Source organism: Panthera leo, chromosome C1 (assembly GCF_018350215.1).
Source record: "Panthera leo isolate Ple1 chromosome C1, P.leo_Ple1_pat1.1, whole genome shotgun sequence".
NCBI classification, from domain to species: Eukaryota; Metazoa; Chordata; class Mammalia; order Carnivora; family Felidae; genus Panthera; species Panthera leo.
The window spans coordinates 198,753,069-198,779,271 of NC_056686.1; the positions used below are offsets into that span (position 1 = coordinate 198,753,069).

Sequence of the window (26,203 nt, forward strand, 5' to 3'; positions counted from 1 at the left end):
GTTGAAGAAGCGTGGAGACTCCACTGTGGCTGCAGTGGAACAAGATGGGTTGGAGTGGAAGAGGGCAGGGGAGTAAGGGACCGGATGCACAGTGTCTGTGGGTCACTCTAAGCACTTTGCCTTTTCCTTGGAGTAAGAAGGGAGGCCATTGGAAGTTAGAGCACAGTTGAATCATGATTGTATGTTTTTCAAAGGATTTCTCTGTCTGGCTACTCTGTTGAGAATACACTGCAGAGGGGTAGACATGAGAAAAACATTTAGAAGATGGTTGCAATAATCAGGAGGGAGATGACAAGTACATGGTGGCAGTAGAGAGTGGTCACATTCTGCACACATTTTGAAGATTAGAGTTGATGGCATTTACCGACAGATTGGCTATGGGGTAGAAGCTCAGGGTGACTTCAAAATGTTTGACCTAAGCAAGTGGTTGGATATAGATGTCATTAAGATGTAAAGACTATAGGAGATACTCTTGGGGGGAATAAAAAAAAAAAGGTGCCGAGAATGAATATTTTTCTGTTAAATTTTGATTTTCATGGTCAAAATGGTCCAAATTTGTCTTATATTCCCAAGCCACCAAGAAGTTTTATGGTGTGGACTTACCTCCAGGCTTTGTGAGTTCCCTAATGGCTGCCACCCGTTGCAGATTCCCAATATAAGTACCAAAGAACCTTTCTAGGATCTCAGAACCCTTCTGGGAATTTACATATGTATATGTATATGTGTGTGTGTATATATATATGGGAATATATATATTCCCATATATATATACACACACACATATACATATACATATACTCCCAGAGCAGAGCTCAAATCTGAGAGTGACTTACCCATGGCCCTTCTGTAAGGAAGACAGGAACAGGGAACAACTCAAAGGGTTCAGTGGGAACCTTGCCTCATCCCATAGGCCAGTAGCAGTCAGCTCTGGATCTCATTCTTTGTCACAAAAAGCTGTTTAAAAAATGATTAAGGAAGACAATTTAGGTGATGCAAACTTTAACACTTCATAAAGCAGTCTCCTTTTGGAAGACTGTAAAACAGAGGTGAAGGCAGGAAGCTTTTATAGAAGAATAAGGAACAAGGAAAACACAAATAGAAAGCATCTGATCGGCTGAGGCCACAGAGTCAACCTTATTTGGTGTGAGAAGGAAAAAGGAAGTAAGTATAGAACCCAGAGTTGGCTTTTGTGGATCGGCTGACTGGTTAATACTGTGGTCAAATGGTCAAATGGTATCTGTCTAGGGACACAAAAGTTATCTAAGTTTTGGCTTGCTGATATGGAGCAGCTCCATGTTGGGCCTAGAAACTTAGTTGAACACTGTGTAACAAATTACTCCAAAATTTGGCAGCTTAAAACAACAAGTGGGTTTTTTTTTTAATTTTTTTTATTTTTAACATTTATTTATTACTGAGAGACAGAGAGTGAGCAGGGGAGAGGCAGAGAAAGAGGGAAACACAGAATCTGAAGCAGGTTCCAGGCTCTGAGCTAGCAGCACAGAGCCCGATGCGGGGCTCAAACTCACAAACTGCAAGATCAAGACGTGAGCCGCAGTTGGACGCTTAACTGACTGAGCCACCCAGGTACCCCAAAACAACAAGTGTTTTTAACATGATGGTTCCTGTGAGTCTGAAACCCAGCACTGGCTTAGCCAGGTGGTTCTGGCTCAGCATCTCTCACAACACTGTAGTCAAACTGTCAGCCATGGCTGTGGTCCTCGGAAGGCCTGACTGCAAATGAAAAAGGAGAACCCACTTCCGCTCCTCACCAGTTGGGCCTCTCCATAAGGTTGCTCACAGCATGGCTGCTAACCTCACCTGACGAAGTGATCCAAGAGAGAGGAAGAGGGAGACAGTCCCAGATGGAAGCTGTCCCATCGCTTCTGTAGTATGTTATCCGTCATACAGACCAACCCTGCTTCAGGGTGGGATGGGACTCACAAAGATGAGAAGACCAGAGGTGAGCGTCGTTGGGGACTATTCTGGAGGCTGACTATACAAACCCAGTTTTACCAATTCCCATGTTTTTCTGCACGATAACTATGTCTCATCAAGAGAATTGATAATGCAGTATTTGTTAAACAGTGTTTCACTATTATTTCCTTACTTAAGAAAGCTGGGAGAAAGGATTTTCTATCCAGCTACCAGCACCCATTTTGCAATTAACGCTGGCACTGCCTTGATCTTACCATGTGGCGTTGAAAAGTTTGTTGGTTTTTCTTTTTGGTTTTTTTGCCTGAAAATTATTTCTTAATGTTCCCAGTGCCAGTCTAGTATAAGACACACAGTAGCTGTTCTAAGAATGTTTATTGAAAGCATAAGCTTTTCAAATGATCTAAGCTAATTCCTTAATTTCAGTATTAGCCCATGGTTTCTCAGCTCTTCTAGAAACCCTGAATGTCAGAACAATCATATTTCCTGCATGCTAAAAATTGTCTGGTCATCATGGGCAGGCAGAAATACATGTAAAGCAATAAAGGGGTAGTCTTCAATAAGGATACAAAATAAGGATGAAGAAGGCATCCACCCCCATGGTGTCACTGAACGGTGCTGCAAAGTTCACCTCCAACAAAATATCTTCTCTTTTGCCACCAACCACCATTATTACCTGACCTGAAATTGCACACTGCCTTTTTTAAAGGAATAAGTGCTTTTGGAGCACCTGGGTGGCTCAGTTGGTGGCTCAGTCAGTTAACCATCCACTCTTGGCTTTGGCTCACTCAGGTCATGATCTCACAGCTCTTGAGTTCAAGCCCTGCGTCAGGCTCTGTGCTGACAGCTCAGAGCCTAGAGTTTGCTTCAGATTCTGTGTCTCCCTCTCTCTCTGCCTTCCCCCTCTCAGTGTCTCTGTCTCTGTCTCTCTCAAAAATAAATAAACATCTAAAAATTTTAAAAGAATAAGTGCTTTTGAGAAGGGAAGGACACCATAAGATCCCTTCCTAGCTTTGTTAATGAATCAGGAATCATCACTTTGAAATTTCAAATGAGAAGTGACCCTGAATACACTTTAGTATGAAACAACAAGAGGGAGAATGAGAAAGAATAAAACCAGGGAATAAAGAGTACAGCTCCACTATACCATTTTCTTTAAAAGGTTATCAACACAGGCATACACACACACACATAAATATGAATATGCACACATAAATAAACTTGAATTATATACATATATATTTACATACATTTATATATATATATATATATATATATATATATGTATATTACTTTCTTAAGTTTACAACATACTTTTTTTTTTTTTTTAATCCTCTGAAGTTAAAATGCAACTTAATGTGGGGGTGCCTGGGTGGCTTAGTTAGTTAAGCATTTGACTTCAGCTCTGGTCATGGCCTCATAGTTCTTGAGCTTGAGCCCCGCCTAGGGCTCTCTGCTGTCAGCGCAGAGCCTGCTTTGGATCCTCTGTCTCCCTCTCTCTGTGCCCCTCCCCCCACTCTCAAAAATAAATAAACATTTGAAAAAATTAACATGGAGTGTTATGCCTGGCAACAAAATACCCAATATAAAATCCATGGTGTACCTTAGAGTTGAAACATTCAGTGGCTGCCCCTGTCTAGGCTGAAATTTATGCTCCCAAAGGGGGTGCCTTTTATCACATGCTGTCTATAGTCTATTAGTCTCCGCACAGACTTTGGGGTGGGAAAAGGCAGTTTCAACTGTATGACTTCCTGGCACTGTGACCTTGAGCTTCCACAGGCCTTTCCTTTCTACATCTGAAAAATGGGTAAGAATAGAATATCCTCGATTGTGTTATAATAGAAATGAGTGATAAGAGCGCTCATTACCTGGAAAGCACCATGCAAATGTAGTGGTTATTTTTATGCGAAATTCTGAGATGATGCTGATGACCCAAGGAGCAACCTCCCCTGCCCCCTGGCGGTGGTGTGTTCTCCTGGGAGCGAGGTTCTAGAAATAAATCCTCTCCGCTTTCATTACTCTCTGAGGAAACACTTTTCTTTTGATATGCTGAATATTGTGTGTAGAACTGCATGAGCTCATTACATGAATATGTAGAGAATACTCTAAGCAGGAAATCGTTTATGTATTCTGTGACTGCACTTTCTTGAACATCTCCATTTCTCTGCCCTTGTTAAGCTTAAATGACCTAAATGGCCTCCTTTTATCCATTCCCATCTCCTTGCCCTTAACATCTTAGCAAGCATGAATTTTTGGTGATTACACACTTATGTTGTGTTACATAACACAACAGGGTCCCCTGGCTCCTCTCTAGTTTGCATTATCCTTAAAATTAAAAACTAATAATTTTATTTAAATATAGCTTTTCTAGCTTCTTTTCACTCTTGACCAGAACCAGTTAAAAGTTTTTCCTAACAGCAAAAATCATGCTCATTTTTTATTACATTATTTAAAAGACCTACTCTTTGCCCTGTACTCTCCACTATTATATACATGTTGAATACAACGGTCCTCTCAAAAAACAAATAAAGGAGACACATTCTTAAATGCATATTGAATACTTGATATCAAAGAATCCAAACAGATTATAATGGGTTTCACAAAACTTAAACTTAAAAATCATATGAATTTATAGTTGACATCTCTTTACATTTGATGACCAAAAAAAGTGATAATAAAATATACTGACACTATTGTGAAATAATTCTTTCGCTTGGAAGTTCTTTTGATATCCAGGTTCAACAATAAATTGATGTAGTACGTGGTCTTGGGGTCTGATATTTAATCTTAATCCTAAACTAGATTCTTTGTGGGAAAGAAGACATATGACAGATGACAATTGTGTTCTGTCTATAATTGCACATATGGAGTCTTTTTTCTACTCTTGAAGGATTGCATGGTTTTTTTTTTTTTTTTTGCTGCAAGAAAGGCATCCAAGTATCTTATTATGCTCTTATTATTCCTAGTAATCCAAAATATTTTTCCTTTGCTATTGATTTTTATATGGAACCCTCCCAGATGTTAGGTTGAAGATTTTATTTTAACCTTGCAAACTGACCTTTTCTCTTCAAACACTAAGGATATTGGTTTTAAGTTCTAAAAATACGATGTAATATTAAGATTTGATTTTTATGAATAAATTCTGAGAAAATACAGCTGGTTAAATGAATTTATCTACATGAAGTATAGAGAGCAGTATGCAGCACATAGTAATATACGATTATTAGCTATGTATTTATAATAGCATATAAACATTGTTATAGCTATACATTTGTAATAGGTATATATAGAATACGTTGCTAGAAATCAGTTTAATATATTTTGCTGAAAGAAGTTACACAAGACTAATATAAATCCATACAAATTATTCCCTTAAAAAATTAGTGCAGACAAGACTTTTACGAAAACCTTAAAATACAGAAATTTACTTTCCTATGTATTCAGTCACAATGTACACTTTAAAATCTATGTATACATTCAATTATTTTTTTTTCTAAATTTAAAAACTGACATATTGGCAAGCAACCCTTAAATAAAACAACACTTCTACATAGAGATTACTTTTCAGCATGAGGGAAAGGGCAAGGTTCATCCACTTCCTCAGAGTCTTATGTAGGAACATAAGGAGTCTATATCAGACTATGTGCTATTTCTATTTTTTCTAATGATAATTATATGCTTTAAATCAAGTTTTAATTTAGCTTTTCCTGTTGATAGAAACATACCCTATGACAGAACCCCAAATCCAGGCAGGGTTCAGAGTTAGAGAAACTTACATTTTTTTAATTTCTGATAGAGAGAATTGAAATAGTACAACATGCATTTATTTGTCCCCATATATTATTTAGTATCTCAGAGACAGGAAGAAGATATGAAAAATACATCTGTAGGATCTAGTACCCAAATCCTGAATATATATAAACTAGATTCTATATAATCAATCCTAAGTGTCTGGAAATCTTAACAATTCTGGCAAAACCAAATGTACCACTTTCCACGTTATTTTATTATTTTTTTAATGTTTATTTATTTTTAGAGGGAGAGAGACAGAACATGAGTGGGGGAGGGGCAGAGAGGGAGGCACAGAATCTCGGGACTCGAACCCACGAACTGCGAGACGGTGACCCAAGCGGATGTCAGACCTTTAACTGACTAAGCCACCCCGAAGCCCCATACTTTCCTCATTTTAGATAATTTCTAAAATTTGCATTTTATATTTGAATCTTGCTATATAAATAGCATTTCCAAAGTGTCAAATGCTGGAAACGGCCAGCAAACCCTGTGCTGACTGTTGAAAGATTACTCCACACTTTGCTGAGAGTGCTAAGAAGGAGAGCAGAAGGCATGGGGATCAGCTTTCGCAAAGACTCTGCCTCACTTTTACTCTCATTTATTGCAGTGTCAGGCCAATCACAAATCTCACTTGGCTTATTGTGTACAGAGGGCTTATAACATTTCAGGTGGGCAAAAACAAAGGTTGCAAAAAAGGTGAACAATCACAGGAGACTAAATCAGAGATATACAGCAAGGGTCTATGTATCCTACCGTTTCATTAAACTTTGTATGCAATGTATACATAACAGAGTTCCCCAAGGACTGCAGAAACACCTGGGAGGGCCTCCAGGGTAGTTACAAAGCAGTCCTCTTCCTCCTCCTCCAGCATTCCAAGAGATCCAGGCCCCTCCCAAATTTAACTGCAGCCCACCAGAGATCTTGGTGTTACATTTTACCTAGCCAAGCATTGCATGTAATCTTTAATCTCGTCATCCTCAGTAATAACCCCATCAGTCAAATATAAAGCTTTTCAAAGAATTCTGTGCCTCATCTCAGTTGGCAAATGATATGAGAATTCTTGGATTCTGTCTAGATTAATGCTGTCCAGTAAAAATATAATGGGAACCACATATCTTTACAGTATTTTCTAGTAGTCGCATTAAAAACAGTAAAAAGATGGCTCAGTCTGTTAAGTGTCCGACTTCGGCTCAGGTCATGATCCCAGGGTTCCTGAGTTTGAGCCCCACATCGGGCTCTCTGCTGACATCTCGGAGCCTGGAGCCTGCTTCAGATTCTGTGTCTCCCTCTTTCTCTCACTTCCCCTCCCCTGCTCTCTCTGGCTCGCGCGCGCTCTCTCTCTCTCTCTCTCTCTCTCTCTCTCAAAAGTAAAACATTAATTTTTTTTTTAATTTTTTAATTGATGTATTTATTTGGGGGGTGGAGGGGCAGAGAGAAAAGGAGAGAGGTAATGCCAAGCAGGCTCCATCAGCACAGAGCCAAGATGCGGCTCAACCTCACAATTCGTGAGGTCATGATCTGAGCTGAAATCATGAGTCAGAGGCTTAACTTACTGAGCCACCCAGGAGCCCCTCAGTCAATATTTTTTGAGTGAATCCGAGAGTAAGTAAATAGTATCCTTGGTAAATATTCATCAGATGAACACTTACCATATCAAATTTTTTTAATTATACTATTGGCTACTAGATTAATTATATGAAGACCAAACAATTAAAATCCACATGTACTCCTAGGGTATTAAATCCTTGCTTGAACAAATTTCCTTTTTTTGGCCTTCTGACCTCATCTATTCATTGGGTCTAATGTGTCTTCTTTCAGGCTTAAACTACTACTTCAGTGTCATTACCTTTCCAATTTATTTATCTTTAGCTTCACATCTATTCCTGATTTGCATTTGTATTTCTACATTTTTTTAAATATTTTGGGGAGAGCACAAGCAGAGGAGGGGCAGAGCGAGGGGGACAGAGGAAGTGGGCTCTACACTAACAGGCTGATAGCAGTGAACCTGATGTGGGGCTCAAGCTCACAAACCACGAGACCACAACCTGAACCAAAGTCATACACTCAACTGACTGAGCCACCGAGACAGCCCTGCATTTTGTATTTCTAAAAACTTAGTGTATATTTTCATTTTGACGTCCCTCACTATTTATACTTTAAAATCAACATTTAGAAACTCAAATTTATTTACCCAACCTCTCACATTGACCTCAAACAGACACTGGCAAAACTTTCTTTTTTTTTATGTTGATTATTTGCTTCACTGATACTCAGATGATCAAGCTAGAAACAATGAAGTCTCCCTTATTTCCTTCCATTTTATATTTCCTTTATGCAATTAACCTTCATGTGCTGCTGGTTTTACCTGATTTTGTCTCATACACATCTCTCCTTTTCCATGCTTTCAAGTCTTTGGTTGGGAGCTTGTTAATGCAAAACCTTCTTATTTGGTTTCCCTGCTTCTAGATATTCAATTCACTCTTTGTATCATTGCCATCTTTTACAATTCCAAACAGTTCCCACACCCTTCAAGGAAAATGTTCAGATTTCTTAATATGTCATAAGAGAGTTTAACCTCTAGATCAGAGAGGGATTTTGTAGACAATACTTAATCCTATTACCCAAACTCCTGGGAATCACTTCACACGGCAAACTACATCCACACGAGTGGGTGAACTCTTGCTTGGAATAAGTTAACTCAAAATGGAGCAGCTTTACTAATCCTTAGAGGCCAGAGGAAATTCCAGGTTTAAAAACGCGATAGAGGCTTTTTGGAGAAAGTGTTACGTTTACACAAGAAACAAACAGCATATAGGCAAAACAGATTAAAGCACACTTGAGGAACCGAAATCACTTATAAATATATTAGATATTTTTAGATACAGTAGTCCCCCCTACTGTTCCAAAACCCCTGGTGGATGCCTGAAACCACGGAGAGTACTGAACCCTATACACAGTATGTTTTTTCCTTTACGTAAGAATGATAGAGTTTAATTTATAAATTAGTCACGAGAGATTAACAACAACTAATAATAAAATAGAATAACTATGACAATATACTGTAGTAATAGTTATATAAATTTTGCTTTCAAGATATTTGACTATTCTGTACTCACACTTATGATGATGCGAGATGATAAAATGCCTACGAGACGTGACGCGATGATGATGACGTAGCAACTGTGAAGTAGAGCTAGCGTACTATTGACCTTCTGCTGATTCGTCATAAGGAGGCTCATTTGTTTCCCTGCAGCAGTTGGCCTCGGATAACAAACTGCGGAAAGCGCCACCACAGGTAAGGGGGAACTACCGTATATAAAGATGATCCCTGGGTCTTCAAGCTTCCTTCTGGACGGGTGTCAAGTAAGAGAAGAAATGAAAATGTAACTATTATAGTGCATGCATGTCTTTTCTGTCTTAAACAGTAATGCTAGTGATAGAGGAATTCAACATCTCCCATTTCTAATACACTGGCTTGCTTGTGACTAGCATCTTTGAGGAGGCTGTATTCTGAAGCCCAAAGAGATACACATTTATTCACCTGCATCAGGTGAATGGAACAAAAAAAGAAATTACAAGTTCTTTCTTACCTACATCAGTCATTTTGCAGCTTGTGCTTACTTTTTATTTATTTTGAAAGAGAGAACATGCACGTAAGCAGAGGAGGGGCAGAGAGAGAGAGAATCCCAAGCAGACTCTGCACTGCTAGTGCGTAGCCCAACGCAGGGCCCAAACTCATGAACCATGAGATCATGACCTGACCCAAAATCAGCTCAACCGACTGAGCCTCCCAGGAACCCTACAGTTTGTACTTTCAACAGATTAATTTGCTTCTTACGATCTGAAGTAGACTGCAGAACAAATGTTATATCCATATTACGTAACAGGTAACTATGGTCCTAAAGTTGAAGTCATGTGGCTAGGATCACAAAGCTAGCCAAAAATTCATTTACTCATCTTGCCATTTACATATGAGGTGATTATCAAGTCTGAACTTGAAAACCACGGAAGTATTAGTCAGAATTCATTTTAGTAAACATCTTTAAATGAAAAAGCTGTGTCTTGGTCTGGAACCCACGGTCCATTCTTTTTTAGTACCTAGAACAACATTACAAAAGACCACTACAAAAATCAGTTTAATCCCATGTTTTCTCTTTATATTAATATATTCTCGTACCTAACTATGTATCTATACCTTCATTCCATCATGAGCCCCTTAAGGATAGTGATTAGGTAATATTCATCTGCCACTCAGGCAGAAAGGGTTCAATAAATATTTATTAAATTAAATATTTGAAATTCATCAGCAGGAAAAATATCCAATGCCTAAATACTATTTACTTTTCTCTTATCACTAATTTCAGCATTATTTTCTCCTCTCTCTGCTTTCTATTTCCTATGAAAACCTAATGGTGACTGAGCAGTGAGATTTCCTTTATTATTAGCTATGAAGCTTGTCTCTTTTAATTTTTTTTAATGTTTACGTATTTTTGAGAGAGAAAGAGAGAGAGAGAGAGACAGAGTGTGAACAGGGGAGGGGCAGAGTGAGACACACACACAGAATCAGAAGCAGGCTCCAGGCTCCCAGCACATAGCCAGATGGAGGGCTCAAACTCACAAACTGTGAGACTGTGACCTGAGCTGAAGTCTGACACCCAACCGGCTGAGCCACCCAGGCGCCCCTGAACCTTGTCTCTTTAAATTCAAAGTTGGCAAACACAATCTGAAGACACTGTGATAATATTTCTTTCAGAAATGTGAGAAATATTCAGAGCAAGAAGTTCACATATTCAGAGCTCTTGATTCTGGCCAATAGATACTCATTTGGTTGAGTAAAAAAGCCTGGAAGAATTACAGAGGGTACCAGAAAAAAACACAAATAAATAGCATATACGTAATAAGAAAATACTCTCTTTTCTGCATCTGTGAGCCCTAGACTAAGAATAAAAGATAAGCAGTACTATTTTGTAATATAATCCTAAGAAGGAACACTTAAAAAATCTCTGTAAACATCAAAATGAATTTATGTTGTTGGAAAGTGTTATTTTCAAAATGAAACGAGTGTGCAGTGTTGCTTTTCCTATTTTTAATGAATTAAGAAAGATGTCCTCCCTTCCCCCTTAACCGTTATCATTCCTTTCATCCAGGCTAAGTCAAGTATTATTTACTGATGCAAGCCAGTCACCACCTTTAAGCAGATCTCAGACTATTTCAAAATGTAGAATCAAAAACTTAAACAAGTGTCCATTTCACTGTTTTGCCTCTATTACGTGAACCGTGGTGTCAATAGCATTTTAATCTTTAACCATCAGGTCTTCATTTTATTTATTTTTTTAAATTTATTAAAACGGAGTCGGTGATTGCTAAGATGCTTTCTATCTTCGCCGCTGTAGGTATTATTCCTTGTGTTGCTCGTTTTCTGTCCCAGTGCTTTTGACACTGCTGGCCGCGTTCCAGCGTCTGGGGACAGGGTGTTGGCATTTGCTCCTGAGGTCCTGTGCCACCTCACTTTTGCGGAAAGGGACAAGTCACGCTTAGAACGTGAGATTGCAACGGTGATCCCTTCAAGTTCCGGGCCTAGGAAGGCCAGCGCCAACCTCGCTGCGCCTTCCCCTTCAACCCCGAGGCTCCAATTTCAAGCCTGAAATTGACAGGGCGGGGGCGCCCGGAAGGGCGGCTGGGTCACGTGGCAGGTCAGGTGACCGCTCGGCGCGCCCCTCTTGCCTGATCGCGCGCGTTCTGGGCACTCGGCGCCCCTCCGCACGTGGCGTGCCCGCAGCTGCCCTCGCTCGTCCGGGACCCCGCAGCCCGCAGCCATGGCACCCGGCCAGCTCGGTGAGCCCCTCGCGCGCCCTCGCGGAGCCACGCCCTCCGCGTCCCTTCCCCGCGGCGTCCTCAGCTCACAATGGCGGCGCCGGGCTGCGCGCCGTGACTGCAGGCTCGTGGTCCGTTCGCTGTAGCGCGGCTGGCAGGTGTCTGACCCGGGGGAGGCTCCGGGTTAGGCCCGACCAGTGTGGGCCGCCGTGATGGCCTTGAGTTTCGTGACCGTCCTCCCAGCCGATCCCCCCACTCCCCAAGGCCTGGAAGGACTTCGTGTAATGTACTGCGAGTAGTGAGGGGAGATGTCTTCTGTTTCAGCCTTATTTAGTGTCTCTGACAAAACGGGCCTCGTGGAATTTGCCAGAAACCTAACTTCTGTTGGTTTGAATTTGATCGCTTCTGGAGGGACTGCAAAAGCTCTCAGGGATGCAGGTCTGGCAGTCAGGTAAGGCACAGCTTAGTTTTTAAGGTAAGTCCAATCCGAGGAACGGAATGTGATCCCGTTGACCAGAAAGGAATGCACTCCGAGCACAGAGACTGAAAGAAGTCATTTACTCCTTCCAGCAGTGTTGGGAGGTTGGCACACTACTTACACACTTTGCAGAAGAGGAAAGTGAGGCTCAGATTTAGTAACTTGTGCTCAAGTTTACAGAGCACCGTGAGGAGTTAAGGGTTGAAGCCCCAGGAGACCCCATTTCAGAGCCCTCTTTCTTAGCCCCTTCCTATAGAAAATTAATTTCGGCAGGCCATTTGTTATTAAAGAAAAACCCAGATTACCTGATTCACGCGATTCACGTGATATGTTTGGACTGGCTCTGTAGAGAAACTGTTGACATTGTTAAGATTCAAGTCTTCCTGTGTTCCCTTACCACCTCTTAATGATATGAAGGCACGGATCTTTCATTCATTCCCTTCTTCACAAGCTGTTCCTTACCTGGCTGAGTGATGGGAAGAAGGAATGAATAAAATATAAATCAGCTGCCATTCCTGACCCCAAGGAGCTGGCATTCTGGTGGGAGAGTGGGCAGATAACTACTGAGGGGTAGAAAATGAATAAGGCTGTAGGAAAGCTCTAATAAATGGCAGTGACTTTTTTTTTCCTTTAAGTTTATTTATTTTGAGAAAGACAGAGACTGTAAGTGGGGAAGGGGCAGAGAGAGAGGGAAAGGGAGAGTTCCAAGCAGGCTGCACAGAGCCCAACGTGGGGCTCCAACTTGTGAAACCGTGAGATCATGACCCAAGCCCAAACCAAGAGTCAGATGCTCAACTGACTGAGCCACTCAGGTGCCCCTGGATTACTACCTTTTTCATTGTGTAATCCTGCCTTCTGTAGCCAGCTTTCCTAAATTTGACAAGTTCAGATGGCGAGAATGCTTTATTTTCTTTATTAAATAAATGCTTTCTATTTTCCGAAGTCTTTTTGCATCATCTCTCTGATGTTCTCATAAGAACCCTGTAAGAATCGTGAAAGACAGGCCAGCCTTTTCTGAAGAGCAGCAGGGTGAGAATCCAGTATCTTGGCTGTTCTTTCTTTTGGAGCATGATGGATGCTGTTGTAGTTGGACCTTTCAAATTAAGCAAGCTCCTCTTCTATAGCCTATTTTTCTCCACCAAACTTTGTTTCATGGGACCGTTTCAGACATAATCAAAAGTAGAAAAAGGTAACAAGTCTTCATGTTGCATATCCATTCTTCAGTTTAAATACTTGGCAGCTGTGGAGTCTTGTTTGATCTCTGCCTCTACTCACTTCTTGCTTACCTCCATTATAACTATGTATTTCTTACAAATTGGGAATGTAAATGTATTTCTCTCCCATTAGAGCGTGAGACTGTTCACACTTCATATTATACACACACACACACACACACACTGTCCTGTAATCCTAACAACTTTTAAGTGTAGGTAGTATTATCCCCATTTAATAAATAAGGAAACTGAGGCACAAAGAAGTTAGGTAACTTGCCCGAGTTCGTAACAGTTAACACAGCTAGTAAAAGGCAGAGCCAAGATTTTATCCCAGGAAGTTAACCTGGAGGTTGAGGTAAACTGATGAGATTTTAATTGGTGACTCTACAGCAGTGGGCATACCGAGACTCTTTGAAGACTGCAGCTGCTGCATGCAAATTCTGGAATACAAAGGAGCAACAAGCTTTTTAATGACCCCACATGGTTTTTCATTCTAAGAATAGATCTGCCTTCTCTGTTCTTAGCAATCATCTTCAGTTGGAGAAACTGGATTTTATTTCCCAAATGCCAGGAAAGGGAATTTTGAATTGGACAACATGTCACCAGTTTTTAGTGTATGTTGGAACTGTGTGAGTCATTAGTCAAACACCAGTCATCTGCAGATGGCCCTTCATGGGAGACTGTACCCAGGAAATTCTGTATCCTTTTGGAATTTGCTGCTTTAGTTTTTTTTAATGTTTATTTTTGAAAGGGGCGGGGAGGGGCAGAGAGAGGGAGACAGGATCTGAAGCAGACTGTGCACCTGCAGCAGTGAGAATGATGTGGGGCTCGAACTCACAAACCCACAAGATCATGACCTAAGCTGAAGTCTGATGCTCAACCAACTGAACCATGCAGGTGCCCAGGAATTTGCTGCTTTAAAATTTTTTTTTTAACTTTTATTTATTTTTGAGACAGAGAGAGACAGAGCATGAACAGGGGAGGGGCAGAGAGAGAGGGAGACACAGAATCTGAAACAGGCTCCAGGCTCTGAGCTGTCAGCACAGAGCCCGACGCAGGGCTCAAACTCACGGACCGCGAGATCATGACCTGAGCCGAAGTCGGACGCTTAACCGACCAAGCCACCCAGGCGCCCCAGGAATTTGCTGCTTTAAAATATTTATTGTTTTTTTATTATAAAGGCAGTGTATGTTGGTTGTAGAAAATTTGAAAAATGTAGAAAATTATAATGAAGGTAATAAATAGTTTATAATCCTGTTTAACAGTTGATATGCTTCCAGTCTTTTTATAAACATCTGTTTAATTTCATAGCTCGTACAGAAGATAGTTTTGCTTCTTGATTTTGTTCACCTAACATATTGTCAGCATTCTTCATGTCATTAAAATTTGCTTGTAAATCAGGCTGGGGAATAGGGGAGTTCATGTCAGTTTGGTGATAATGAATCGATATTTAAACATTGTTTTGCATTTGGCCGGGCCCTTTGTCAAAGTTTGAGATTGTTTTTTCCAGCTTTTTTTTCTGTGTGAAACTTTTAACATTTTACATAGATCTATTAATTCTTTGTTTAATGCTTTGAATGCACACCTTACGTATTTAATTTTAGTAGTTCTGTGATTTTTTTAAATGCTCAAACCTTTGGGGGTACCTGGGTGGCTCAGTCAGTTCAGTGTCTGATTCTTGATTTCGGTTCAGGTCACGATCTCACAGTTCATGGGATCGACCCCCGTGTCAGGCTGTGAACCTGTTTGGGATTCTCTCTTTCCCTCTCTCTCTGCCCACCTCGCTTGCATGTGCATGCTCTCTCAAAATAAATAAATAAACATTTTTTTATTTTTAAATAATCAGACTTTTGATTCATTGGGAATTTATTTTTATGTGTAGTAAACTCGGATTATTCCAATTACGAATATCACTTTACTAAAACACAATGTTTTATTTTCCCACTCATTTGATATGTCATCTTTATGCTTGTTTATTCTTAAAACTGAATTCTTGTTTTTACTTTAGTCTGATTCTGAGATATTTAGGGGATTGTTAGTGCTTTTTTGTATATACTGCTAAATTAGTTTTCAATTGAACGCATGGCTTACAATTCAGTTTCTGAATTCTGAAAATTAAGGCCCTGAAAAATCCCCCCCAAATGAGAACTGTGGACGTAATGTTGAAAGATGCTTTGGAATAGCATAAAATGGAAAAATGACAGTTCAGTGGAAACAGCAATATTCTGTTCATCTATTTTCAGAGATGTCTCCGAGCTGACGGGATTTCCTGAAATGTTAGGGGGGCGTGTGAAAACCTTGCATCCTGCAGTCCATGCTGGTAAGTGGTTGGTATCTTCAATTCAAAACAATCAGTGGTCTTCAGGAATATTTTGGTTGACTACTTTATAGAATAAATGAGGAAAAAGGCAGGTGATAAGCCCCCCCAAAAATTACCTGTGAGTCTGTATTGGCTTTGTCACATTTGCTGCTAAAGTTCATACTACGTTAGACACTGTTTAGAATCTAGAATGCTTTATTATGTGATGGATTCACATCGTTTTCCTCTGCTTGCTTTTAGTCCTGATAACTAAAAGTGTTATTTCCTTCTGTAGTTAATGAAAATGTTTCAGTTTCTTGTGTGAAAAGATTTATTACACTCCACACTTAGGATAAAGTATCACAGTGTAACTGACTATCAAAATAATTCTTTTTAAAGTGCTTTAGTTTTGTTTATTCATCTGAGACCAAGAGTTACGTATTAACCAAAAACGGTAAGAGATAGGTGTATTGCTAATTACAGTTATAGTAAAATTTGGCAGAATAAAATCCTTAAGCTAAGGAGGATCACCAGACAAGCCACTTACTTTTGGGAGCACATAGATTAATGGAACTGGCAATGGTTATGTGAAAATTCCTTTTACACTTTGTTGCTTAAGAAAAGGGGGAATAATCGGTGTGCCTGGCTGACTCACTTGGTATAGCATGCAGCTCTTGTTCTCAGGGTTGTGAGTTCAAGCCCCATGTTGGGTATAGAGATGACTTAAAAATGAGAAATCTTAAGAAAAGGGAAAATGAGGAACTTATAACAAAGCTTTTTAAATATGCCCACTAATCTTTCACTATTTTGTTTTCTTTATCAGGCAGTATTAGAGGGTTTAACTTGATTGATGGGACCATATTGGAAAGAAGTACCTTATTATAATGTGTTTTTTTTTTGACTTAATACTTTAACTTTGTTAAATTAGGAATCTTGGCTCGTAATATCCCAGAAGATAATGCTGACATGGCTAGACTTGATTTCGATCTTATCAGGTAAAAATTTTGGAGTTGCAATTTTAATACGTTGAGAATCAAAGATTGTAACCATGACAAACACGGTGCCCCCCTTTTAAGACTAAGGTTAACAATAGGTTTAGTTTTCTGTTCACTCACTGTAAACGTTTATTGAATACCTTCTATGTGACATTGTACATACGTGAGCATTTTTAGTTCTGCCAAGTTTATATTACCAAAATTCACGTTTAAACTAAAACAAAAAGAAAACAACAAAAAGAACTTTTTTTTTAAAGAAATTATGACCTACATTTTGATACATATTAACGGTGTACTTATTTGCATAAAAATATGCACTGTTTCTTTTCAATGTATATAACACCTTTACTCAGATATTTCTATACCATATAATTTCCCAATTTAAAACACAATTTAGGGGCGCCTGGGTGTCTCCATCGGTTGGGCATCTGACTTCAGCTTAGGTCATGATCTCGAGGTCCGTGAGTTCGAGCCCCGCATCGGGCTATGTGCTGACAGCTCAGAGCCTGGAGCCTGCTTCAGATTCTGTGTCTCCCTCTCTCTCTGCCCCTCCCCTGCTCACACTGTCTCTGTCTCTCTCAAAAATAAAATGTTAAAAAAATTAAAAAAAAATAAAATATACAATTTAGTGTTATTTAGTAGATTTCGGATTTGTACAGCCATCACCACAGTTAAAATTAGAACATATTCATCATCCCCCTCACCCCCAAACCCCCACACCCATTAGCATGCATTCTTCATTTCCCCCCAAATTTCTAACCCTATGTAACCATAAATCTGTTTTCTCTGTCTGAATTTAGCTGTACAGGTATATCATACCAATAGAACCAGATAATGTGGGGTCCTTGGACTTCTTAGCATGTTTTCAAGGTTCATCCATGTCCTAGTATGTCTTAATACTTCATTTTTTTTATTACTAAAAAATAACCTATTGTATAGATATATCCTATTTTATTTATTGTTTTATCAGTTGATGGGCATTTGGATTCTTTTCACATTTTGTATATTAGGAATGAGGCAGTCATGAACATTCACGTACAAGTTTTTGTATGGACATGTGTTTTTACTTCTTTTGGTTATATACCCAGGAGTGGAATTCCTTGGTCATCTGGTAACTGTGTTTAACCCTTCTAGAAGCTGCCATACTGTTTTTCAAGGTGCTTATCATTTTACATTCCCTGTAGGGGATGTTTCTGCACATCCCCACCAACATCTGTTAGCTAGCCTTTTGATTCTAGTGGTTCTGGTGGGTATAATGTGGCATCTCATTGTGATTATTACTGGCCTTTCTTAGTGATGTTGAACATCTTTTCATTTGCTCATTAGCCATTTTGTATAGCCTGTTGCAATCCTTTGCCCATTTTTTAATTGTTTTTAATAACATTATTAAGCTGTAAGAGTTCATTTTGTCCTATTAGGTGGATTGTTTTTTCCTTTCTGTAATGGTGTCCTTTGACTATCACAAAAGCTTTAAATTTTGATGTCCACTTTACTTTTTCTTTTGTTGTCTGTGCTTTTGGTGTTATATTTGAAAAGCAGTGGCATAATCCAAGATAATAAAGATGTAAGAGTTTTCAGTTTTAGCTCTTATGCTTAGGTCTTTGATTTTTTTTTAAGTTATTTTTTACATATGGGTGTGAGTTAGAGGTCCAACTTCATTCTTCTGTATGTGGCTGTCCAATTGTCCCAGCATCGTTTGTTGAAAAGACTTCTTTCAGAACCCCATTGAATGGTCTTGGACACTTGGCCTATATCTCTGTCATTAAGCCAGCACCACATCATTAGTTTTATCTTTGTGGCAAGTTTTGAAATTGAGAAGTGTGAGTCCTCCAACTTTGTTGGTCTTTTTCAAGATCATTTTGGACATTCAGGGTTTCTTGCATTTCCACATGAATTTTGGGGTCAGCTTGCCCATTTCTGCAAAAACCAGAGTTGGAGTTTCATAAGGATTGTATTGAATCTGTATATCAATTTGGGAGATGTTGCCATCTGAATATTGAGGCATAAACTGGGGTGGCTTTTCATTTGTTTAGATTCTTTAATTTTTTCAACAATGTGTACTCTTTAGCACACACGTCTTATGCCTTTGTTAAACTTATTCTTAAACAGTTTTTGTTTTTGATTGTACTGTTAGTAAAATTGTTTTCTTAGTTTCACTTTCGAGTTTTCATTGCTGATGTGTGTGTAGTTCAGTTAATTGTATGTCCTACAGCCTTGCTGAATTCAGAGATAATAGTTTTTGTGTGCATGTATGTGAAATACCTTGATTTTCTATATACAAGATAGTGTCATCTGCTAATAGAGATACCTTTACCTCTTCCTTTCCAATCTTGATGCTTTTTATTTAATTTTCTTTGTTAATTGACCTGGCTAGAACCTCTAATACGATTTTGAATAGTGGGGGTGAGAGTGGACATCCTTGTGTTGTTCTTGATCTTAGGAGAAAGCATTCAGCCTTTTGCCTTTAAATATGATGTTAGCGGGGCGCCTGGGTGGCGCAGTCGGTTAAGCCTCTGACTTCAGCCAGGTCACGATCTCACAGTCTGTGAGTTCGAGCCCCGCGTCAGGCTCTGGGCTGATGGCTCGGAGCCTGGAGCCTGTTTCCGATTCTGTGTCTCCCTCTCTGTCTGCCCCTCCCCCGTTCATGCTCTGTCTCTCTCTGTCCCAAAAATAAAAAAAAAAAAAAAAAAAAAAAAAAAAATATGATGTTAGCTATGGGTTTTAGGGTTTTTCTTAACTACCTTTTATCATGTTAAACAAGTTCTTTTCTATTTGTTGAGTGTTTTTATCATGAGTGGATGTTCAGAATACTTTTTGTGCATCTGTTGAGGTAGGTGGGTTTTTGTCCTTTGTCTTATTGACATGGGCTATTACATTAACTGGTTTTTAGATAGCAAACCAACCTTACGATCCTGGGGTAAACCATACTTTGCTGCCATGTGTGCTTCTTTCTATATTTTGTTGGATTCAGTTTGCTAGGTTTTTGTTGAGGAATTTTTTGTTTTTATCAGTTTTTACCAGTTGTGCTTATTTCACTGTGTGTGAACCTGCCCACAGAGCCCCTCACGTTGCAGGCCCAGGCACAGAACTCTACTCCACTGGTTAATTTTAGATTAGTTTTGTATCTTAAATTATTCTTTTGGCCTTACTGTTGCTGCTGTTGTATATGATCTCTCTGAAGACAAAACAAATAAACAAATACTTCACTCTTAGAATGGTCTATCGTTTTTCATCATTATACCTAACCCGTTGGAAATAGAGTCTAAAATTGAATGTCGAAGGTAATAGTGATTGTATTCCAAAATGAGGATGTTATCTATAGCCTTGTATTTTGCATTTCTGCTAAAATTTAACCAAATTTTTTAATGACTGGATCATATCATAGGAGCTAAGTGTACCTGGACAGCAACATTGCAAAATGATTTAGGGGAAATATGTTTTGAGAGTACCTGCTGACCGAAGCCACTTATATTTACCTATGTTCTGCAACAGTGGGAGCTCCTGATGTCTCAACATACTTTTTAGAATTCTAAAATGCCAGGCTTATATTTTACATCTTTAGACTCTTTGGTCTTGTTAAAGCTACTGACTGACTTACATGTAAACCCCATAAAGTTTGTGTTTCTAATGGCAGCTAAATCCTTTTTTTTTGGCTTAGGGTTGTCGTCTGTAATCTGTATCCCTTTGTGAAGACAGTGGCTTCTCCAGATGTAACTGTTGAACAGGCTGTTGAGCAGATTGATATTGGTAAGTTAGAAAAAACATATTTGAAGACTGACGGGGGGATTATTATATCTTATTTATTTATTTTTGGACTATTTACATTTTTTAATTTTTACTTTTTGCTTTTTTTTATTTATTATTTTTTAGAGAGGGAGAGGCAGGTGTGGGGGTTGGAGGGCAGAGAGAGAATCTTAAACATGCTCCACGCTTGTGGAGCCCAACGTGGGGCTCGATCGCGTGTCTCTGGGATCATGACCTGAGCCAAAATCAAGAATCGGATGCTCAACTGACTGAGCCACCCAGGTGCTCACTGGCTGTTTACATTTTAAAAGATACTTTGTTTTGATGTTCACTGAAAATCAAAAAATTGAGAGAGCAGAAAATAGTTACTGCTCCAAGATTGTGTTCTGGGATGACCATAATTCATCTATATTTTCTAAGCTCTTTCTTTATATAGAAATACCTCTGGGGTACATTTTCCTTATTTTTTTAAGGCAAAAATTAAGGTAGAAATACGTATACAGTGACTTTATTTAAAGGAGGCTAAAGTCATGGAAATACAAATTGTCTTGTTCTTCTAAGGTGGAGTAACCCTCCTGAGAGCAGCAGCCAAAAACCACGCTCGAGTAACAGTAGTATGTGAACCTGAGGACTATGTGGCCGTTTGCACAGAGATGCAGAACTCCGACAGTAAAGACACCTCCTTGGAGACTAGACGCCAGTTAGCCTTGAAGGTGGGGATGCACTTTTATCGAGCAAAGTGTTTGCCAAACCAAATGGTGTTCAGTTTTTAAAGACCATGTCACTCATCAGGCCTCTGCTTGGAGCTGAAATCCTTTTCCTGTAAGTGAAGAGAACCAAGCATTTCAGAGGTATAATGTCAAAAAGTTGAAAGACACTTGAAAAGAGAATGATTTGTTGTGTTCTTTAGTGATAGTGGGTGTCTTTCTTGCACAGACATGTGTGGGAAGGAGTGTGGTTTGCTCTGTGCTACCTGAAACCCTCTCGCCCCAACTTTGGTAAATGCTGCTGGTATTTCACAAAACTTACCCTTTTTGTAGGCTTTCACTCATACAGCACAATATGATGAAGCGATTTCAGATTACTTCAGGAAACAGTATAGTAAAGGAATATCTCAGATGCCCTTGAGGTATGGAATGAATCCTCACCAAACTCCTGCCCAGTTATACACGCTGAAGCCCAAGCTTCCCATCACAGGTAAAGGATGTGTGTTAGGTGGCATAGTTTGCTGTGTGTGGGTGTGTGTGTCTTTCTCTGTATTATATCTGATGTGGTTCACATTGAAAAGGTAAATGAAATTACATCATGCCTTTTAAAGCCACTGGAAGTCTGAGGTGCTAGGTGTTTCATGAACAAAATCTGTTGAGACAGTCATGGGTTCTGGAGAGAGGTCAGGTTGGAGATGGAGTTTGAAATGTCCTTGGCATATAGATGATTTTGAAGATGTGGGACAGGATGGATGGATTTCCTAGAAGAGGTCAAGATGTGGAGGGACCAGCTGAGGAACACAAGGCTAGAAGACCGGCAGGGCTCCAGCTGGTTTGGAGTGCTGCTAAGAACAGGAAAGTGACTGTTTGATCCCGGAAAAATTTCATGAAGCAATTTCCTTGGAATGATGGTTCTGGAAGCCCAGTTGAAGTTGGCCGAGATAGGAATGTGAGGTTAGGAGATAACAATAATAAAGATAGTTCTTTGAACAGGAAAATCAGTTAGGACTTCCATGGGTTTGTAGAATTAAAAGAGGCTTTTCACTTTTTTGTCCTGTTTTATTCTTGAGGTGGGCATTAGAACACGTGCTCCTGTCTGGTTGGGGACGGGGCGGGGTGGATTGCATGCGTGCAGAGGGCAGGGGAGAGAGTTGTGTGTGTGAAGGCCTTGGGTAGGAGTGCGGGCCTCGGGTGACCACAAGGACAGCTCTCTTCATACACTGGGAAAGCAGGGCGAGAGCACGCTTGTTGGTACATGGGGTGGCAGGAAAATGCGGGTACTCCTGTCTGCTTCTCCTTTCCCTTGTTACCAGCAGAGAGAGAGGAGCAGGGAGCAGGGTAGGAGATTTGAGGAGAATTTCAAATACTCCTTTCTTTCCCCTTCCCATTCACTGGATCCAGTCCTATTTTTACCCTACTTCAGATACATTTGGAATCTCTTCTAATACTGTGCCAGCCCCCTCAGTCTCCCCAAAAGTCTCCAGACTGCAACAATCTAATTTCTCTCTGCTTTGTCTTTTCTACTCATGGCAGAGTAATCTTAACCATGTAAATCAGGTGACGTTACACCCAATTTGAGACCATGCATTGGCTTTCCTTCCCACTTGAATGCCTGTGCAGGTAACAAATCCTGTTATCTGACTGCTCTTCCGTGGCAACCCTCCCCTACCCCATGCTCCTCAGCGCCTTGTTTCCATTTGGTCCACAGGCACAGTGTCTGCGGCCTTTGCTCTGGTCTTCGAGGTCTTTTTTGCCATTCAGATAATCACCTTAAAGTCACCTCCTCAAAGTTTTCTCTGATCACCCAGACTGAAGTAGCTGCCCATCACACTTTTCTGACAACACGACTTGGTTGCATATACAGTAAAACCTTGGTTTGCAAGCATAATTCATTCTGGAAACATGTTTGTAATCCAAAGCACTTGTATATCAAAGTGAATTTCCCTATGAGAAATAATAGAAACTTGGGCGATTTCTTCCCCAACTGAAAAATACTCATATAAAAATGATTACAATAATGTAATATGATACAAAATAATAAAGAAAATACAAAATACAAAGAAAAATAAATTAACCTGTACTTACTTTGAAAACCTTCATTGCTCATGTGAAGGAGACGAGAGAGGAGGGTTATTGTATAGGACGACTTTGACTATCGCTAAGGGAATCACTGCTGTCTGTTGGCTCAGTGGCATCTTCTTTTTATGCAACTTGAACAAGGCACCTATGTAATGACACTTGGTTTTGCCTCCTTTTGAGGATTTCATGGAAAGTTGACATTGCATTGTCCTTAAGCAGATTCATCGCTCACACTGCTGCGGCTTTATTTGGGTGGTGCTTTTCTACAAAATTTTGCACTGTTTTCCACATTTTACATATCTCCCTAATCTCATTGCAAGTGAGGGATTCCTCTGCCTTTTTCTTCTCCTCTGCAGATGAGACACAGACTTAGACTTATAAAGTCTTGCAATTTTGGCCACTCACATAACCTCATTCGTACTTTTCGATGATTTTCTTCTTCCACTGTAATCATCGTCTTAGCGCCTTTCTTTTCAACCTTTTTCTGCGTAGGGGCCATTGCATATGCTCACACGGATGTTGACTACAGTACAGTATTAATAAATTCTTGTCATACACTGTATTGAATGTAACTGGCAATAAGGCAGCAGAGGAAAGGGTCTGAATGAAGGAATGAAGCAAAGTTCCTAAGCTGACTGTTGTGTGGAAAAGCAAAGGACTGTCCAGAGGTGCTTTGACGTGACAAAAAAATACACTGGTGCCAGTTGTGGGCACCTTCCGATGTTCTGAAAAATCCCTGATTTCTGCCAAACACCGCGAGCTGAGATGGAGCATCCGAGGATGGGAGACAATCACCCCACAGTCCTGCAGTGAGAGAGAGAAGAACCATTATCTTTGTTGTGATCCTGTGACATTTGGAGTCACATACTACTCATTGCAAGACATTGCTCATTTATCAAATTAAAATGTATTAGAAATTTGCTAATTTTGCAAGTTTGCTCGTCTTGTGGGATACTTAGAACAAGTTACTTACAATCCAAGGTTTTACTGTATTTATGTTTTACTTGTCTCCTCCCATTTAATCATCTTCTCCCGAGAATAGAAACCTCAGCTTTTTTCATAGCTTTTTGTTTATCGCTGCATCCTCAGTACTTAGAATATTGCTTGGCATGTTTCCTAAGTATTTATTGAATGAATACCTGGAAATTTGACATTTTGTATGAATTTTTACATTTAGATTTCTTAGAAGAAATTCTCCTGTTTTATTCTCAGGTATTTCCTCCTTATAATGTTTCCCATTTAGATTCTGAGGCAAGAGATACCTCCATGTACTTTCAGTTCCCGTATTTTTCATTTTCAAAAGCTATTTTGTTCGTGCTGGTCAAGGGAACTCTTTTTTAGGAACTTTTTTTTTTTTGGTAGATTTTATCTTTTAAAGTAGTTAATAGATTCACAGAAAAATTTCTCAGAAAGTACAGAGAGTTAGTTCCCAGACATTCCCTCCCTCTGCATCTCCTCTCCCCAGTTTCCCCCTTTTACATCTTGTATTAGTATGGTATGTTTGTTAAAATTGAGGAACTAGTATTGATTCATTATTAACTAATGTCCACTTTACATTAGGGCTCACTCTTTGTGTTGTGTATTCTGTGGTTTTGACATGTATAATGTCTTATATCCGCCTTGACAATATCATGCAGAATAGTTTCACCAACTAAAAATTTCGTCCATTCTGCCTCCCTGACTCCTGCTGCCATTCATATTTTTACCATGTCCATAGTTTTGCTGTTTCCATAATGTCATAAGGTTGGAGTCATACAGTATGTAGCCTTAACGCTAGCTTGTTTCATTTAGCGGTATGCGTTTAAGTTCCTCTGTGTCTTTTGGTGGCTTGAGAGCTCATTTCTTACTGTTTAACAATATCCCATGGTATAAGGATGTATCATAGTTTATCCATTCACCCCTTGAAGGACATCAAAAATGGAAAGACAATTTTTAACAGTTATAAAAAGTTGCTAAAAACTTTCAAGTCCAGGTTTTTGTGTGGACATGTTTTCAACTCATTTGTATAAGTATGTAATATTTTCTCTTATCGTTTTCTACTTATTGCCTATTTTGTTTCTTCTCTGGCTCTCCCATAATCTCTATGAAGACAGTGATTGGGGGATGAGACATTGGGGGCGGGGGGCTAGCTTATTCACTGATGTATTATCCCCATTACCTACAACAGTGCCCAACATTGTTGTAGGCACTCAGTAAATATTTGTCAGAGTTTTATTTTTAGAAGTATGTATTATCCAAGATAATACAAAGGAAATGCAGTTATAAATTGGCTTTTAACTAATGGCTGCCATTTTTTTGTATGTGCTGAATTTATAATTTATATAAATATATATAAATATTTATCTTGCTATTGTCAAGAAAATAGGCAATGAGAAACTCTGAAATTGTAATCTTTTTAACTGCATTTTAGGCAGAACCTACTGAGGCTGGTATAAAAGAGGAAAAATCCAATACATTTTCCCCCATCCGCAGCTCTTGCATTAGTTTGTAATAATGTTTTTGTTTACGGATTAGATTTTGTACTACCTCTAGAATTGCCATGACTGTTCTTAGTTCTATACTAAAGTGGATCCCTGACGATCACTGGTCTTGTTCTCCTGTTCCTAAAATCACTGTTGGTTTATTTCTAGATTGGCTAGATTTGGTTTCTTCAGTAGCATATAGCATATGTGAGTGTGTATTGTATATTCTTTTTGGGCAGGGGGCCGGTGAGGCAGGCTAAGGCTCTAGTGTTTTGGTCTCTGTTTTCATCAGGTTCTTTTATGTTTGTGTATATGTCTTTGCCTCTTAATTATACTTCTCTGAAAACACACTCGTGCAGCCTTGACATAGGTTATGTTTTCAGCACTGTATATCTGACTTGATTGATCCTGCTTGGTAACATGTTGTGTATGTTTCCATATGTAGTTCTAAATGGAGCCCCCGGATTTATAAACTTGTGTGATGCTTTGAATGCCTGGCAGCTGGTGAAGGAACTCAGAGAAGCTTTAGACCTTCCTGCTGCTGCCTCTTTCAAACATGTCAGCCCAGCAGGTAAAGCACTGCTTTCTGAATGCTCTGGAACTGTTCAAAATGCACTTTTTAATTTTAGAAAGAATTGACATGTTCTAATGTGAAGTCTCAAACCACTTTTTTCAAGTCTGTTAACA

General features: G+C 39.5%; 1 protein-coding gene across 2 annotated transcripts in view; it reads left to right on the top strand.

The window, feature by feature from the left end:
• Nucleotides 1–8,958: 8,958 nt before the first annotated feature.
• Nucleotides 8,959–26,203, top strand: part of ATIC (5-aminoimidazole-4-carboxamide ribonucleotide formyltransferase/IMP cyclohydrolase) — a 30,401-nt gene continuing 13,156 nt past the window's right edge. The window contains exons 1-8 of one of the 2 annotated variants that reach the window (XM_042950054.1): nucleotides 8,959–9,019; nucleotides 11,863–11,989; nucleotides 15,474–15,550; nucleotides 16,458–16,524; nucleotides 20,183–20,271; nucleotides 20,830–20,981; nucleotides 21,309–21,465; nucleotides 25,962–26,087. In XM_042950054.1, coding sequence (XP_042805988.1) covers nucleotides 15,505–15,550; nucleotides 16,458–16,524; nucleotides 20,183–20,271; nucleotides 20,830–20,981; nucleotides 21,309–21,465; nucleotides 25,962–26,087 — 637 coding nt within the window. In that variant the 5' untranslated portion in view covers nucleotides 8,959–9,019; nucleotides 11,863–11,989; nucleotides 15,474–15,504. Of the gene's footprint in view, nucleotides 9,020–11,423; nucleotides 11,560–11,862; nucleotides 11,990–15,473; nucleotides 15,551–16,457; nucleotides 16,525–20,182; nucleotides 20,272–20,829; nucleotides 20,982–21,308; nucleotides 21,466–25,961; nucleotides 26,088–26,203 lie in introns of those variants that run through there. The other variant, XM_042950053.1, reaches the window with a different exon arrangement.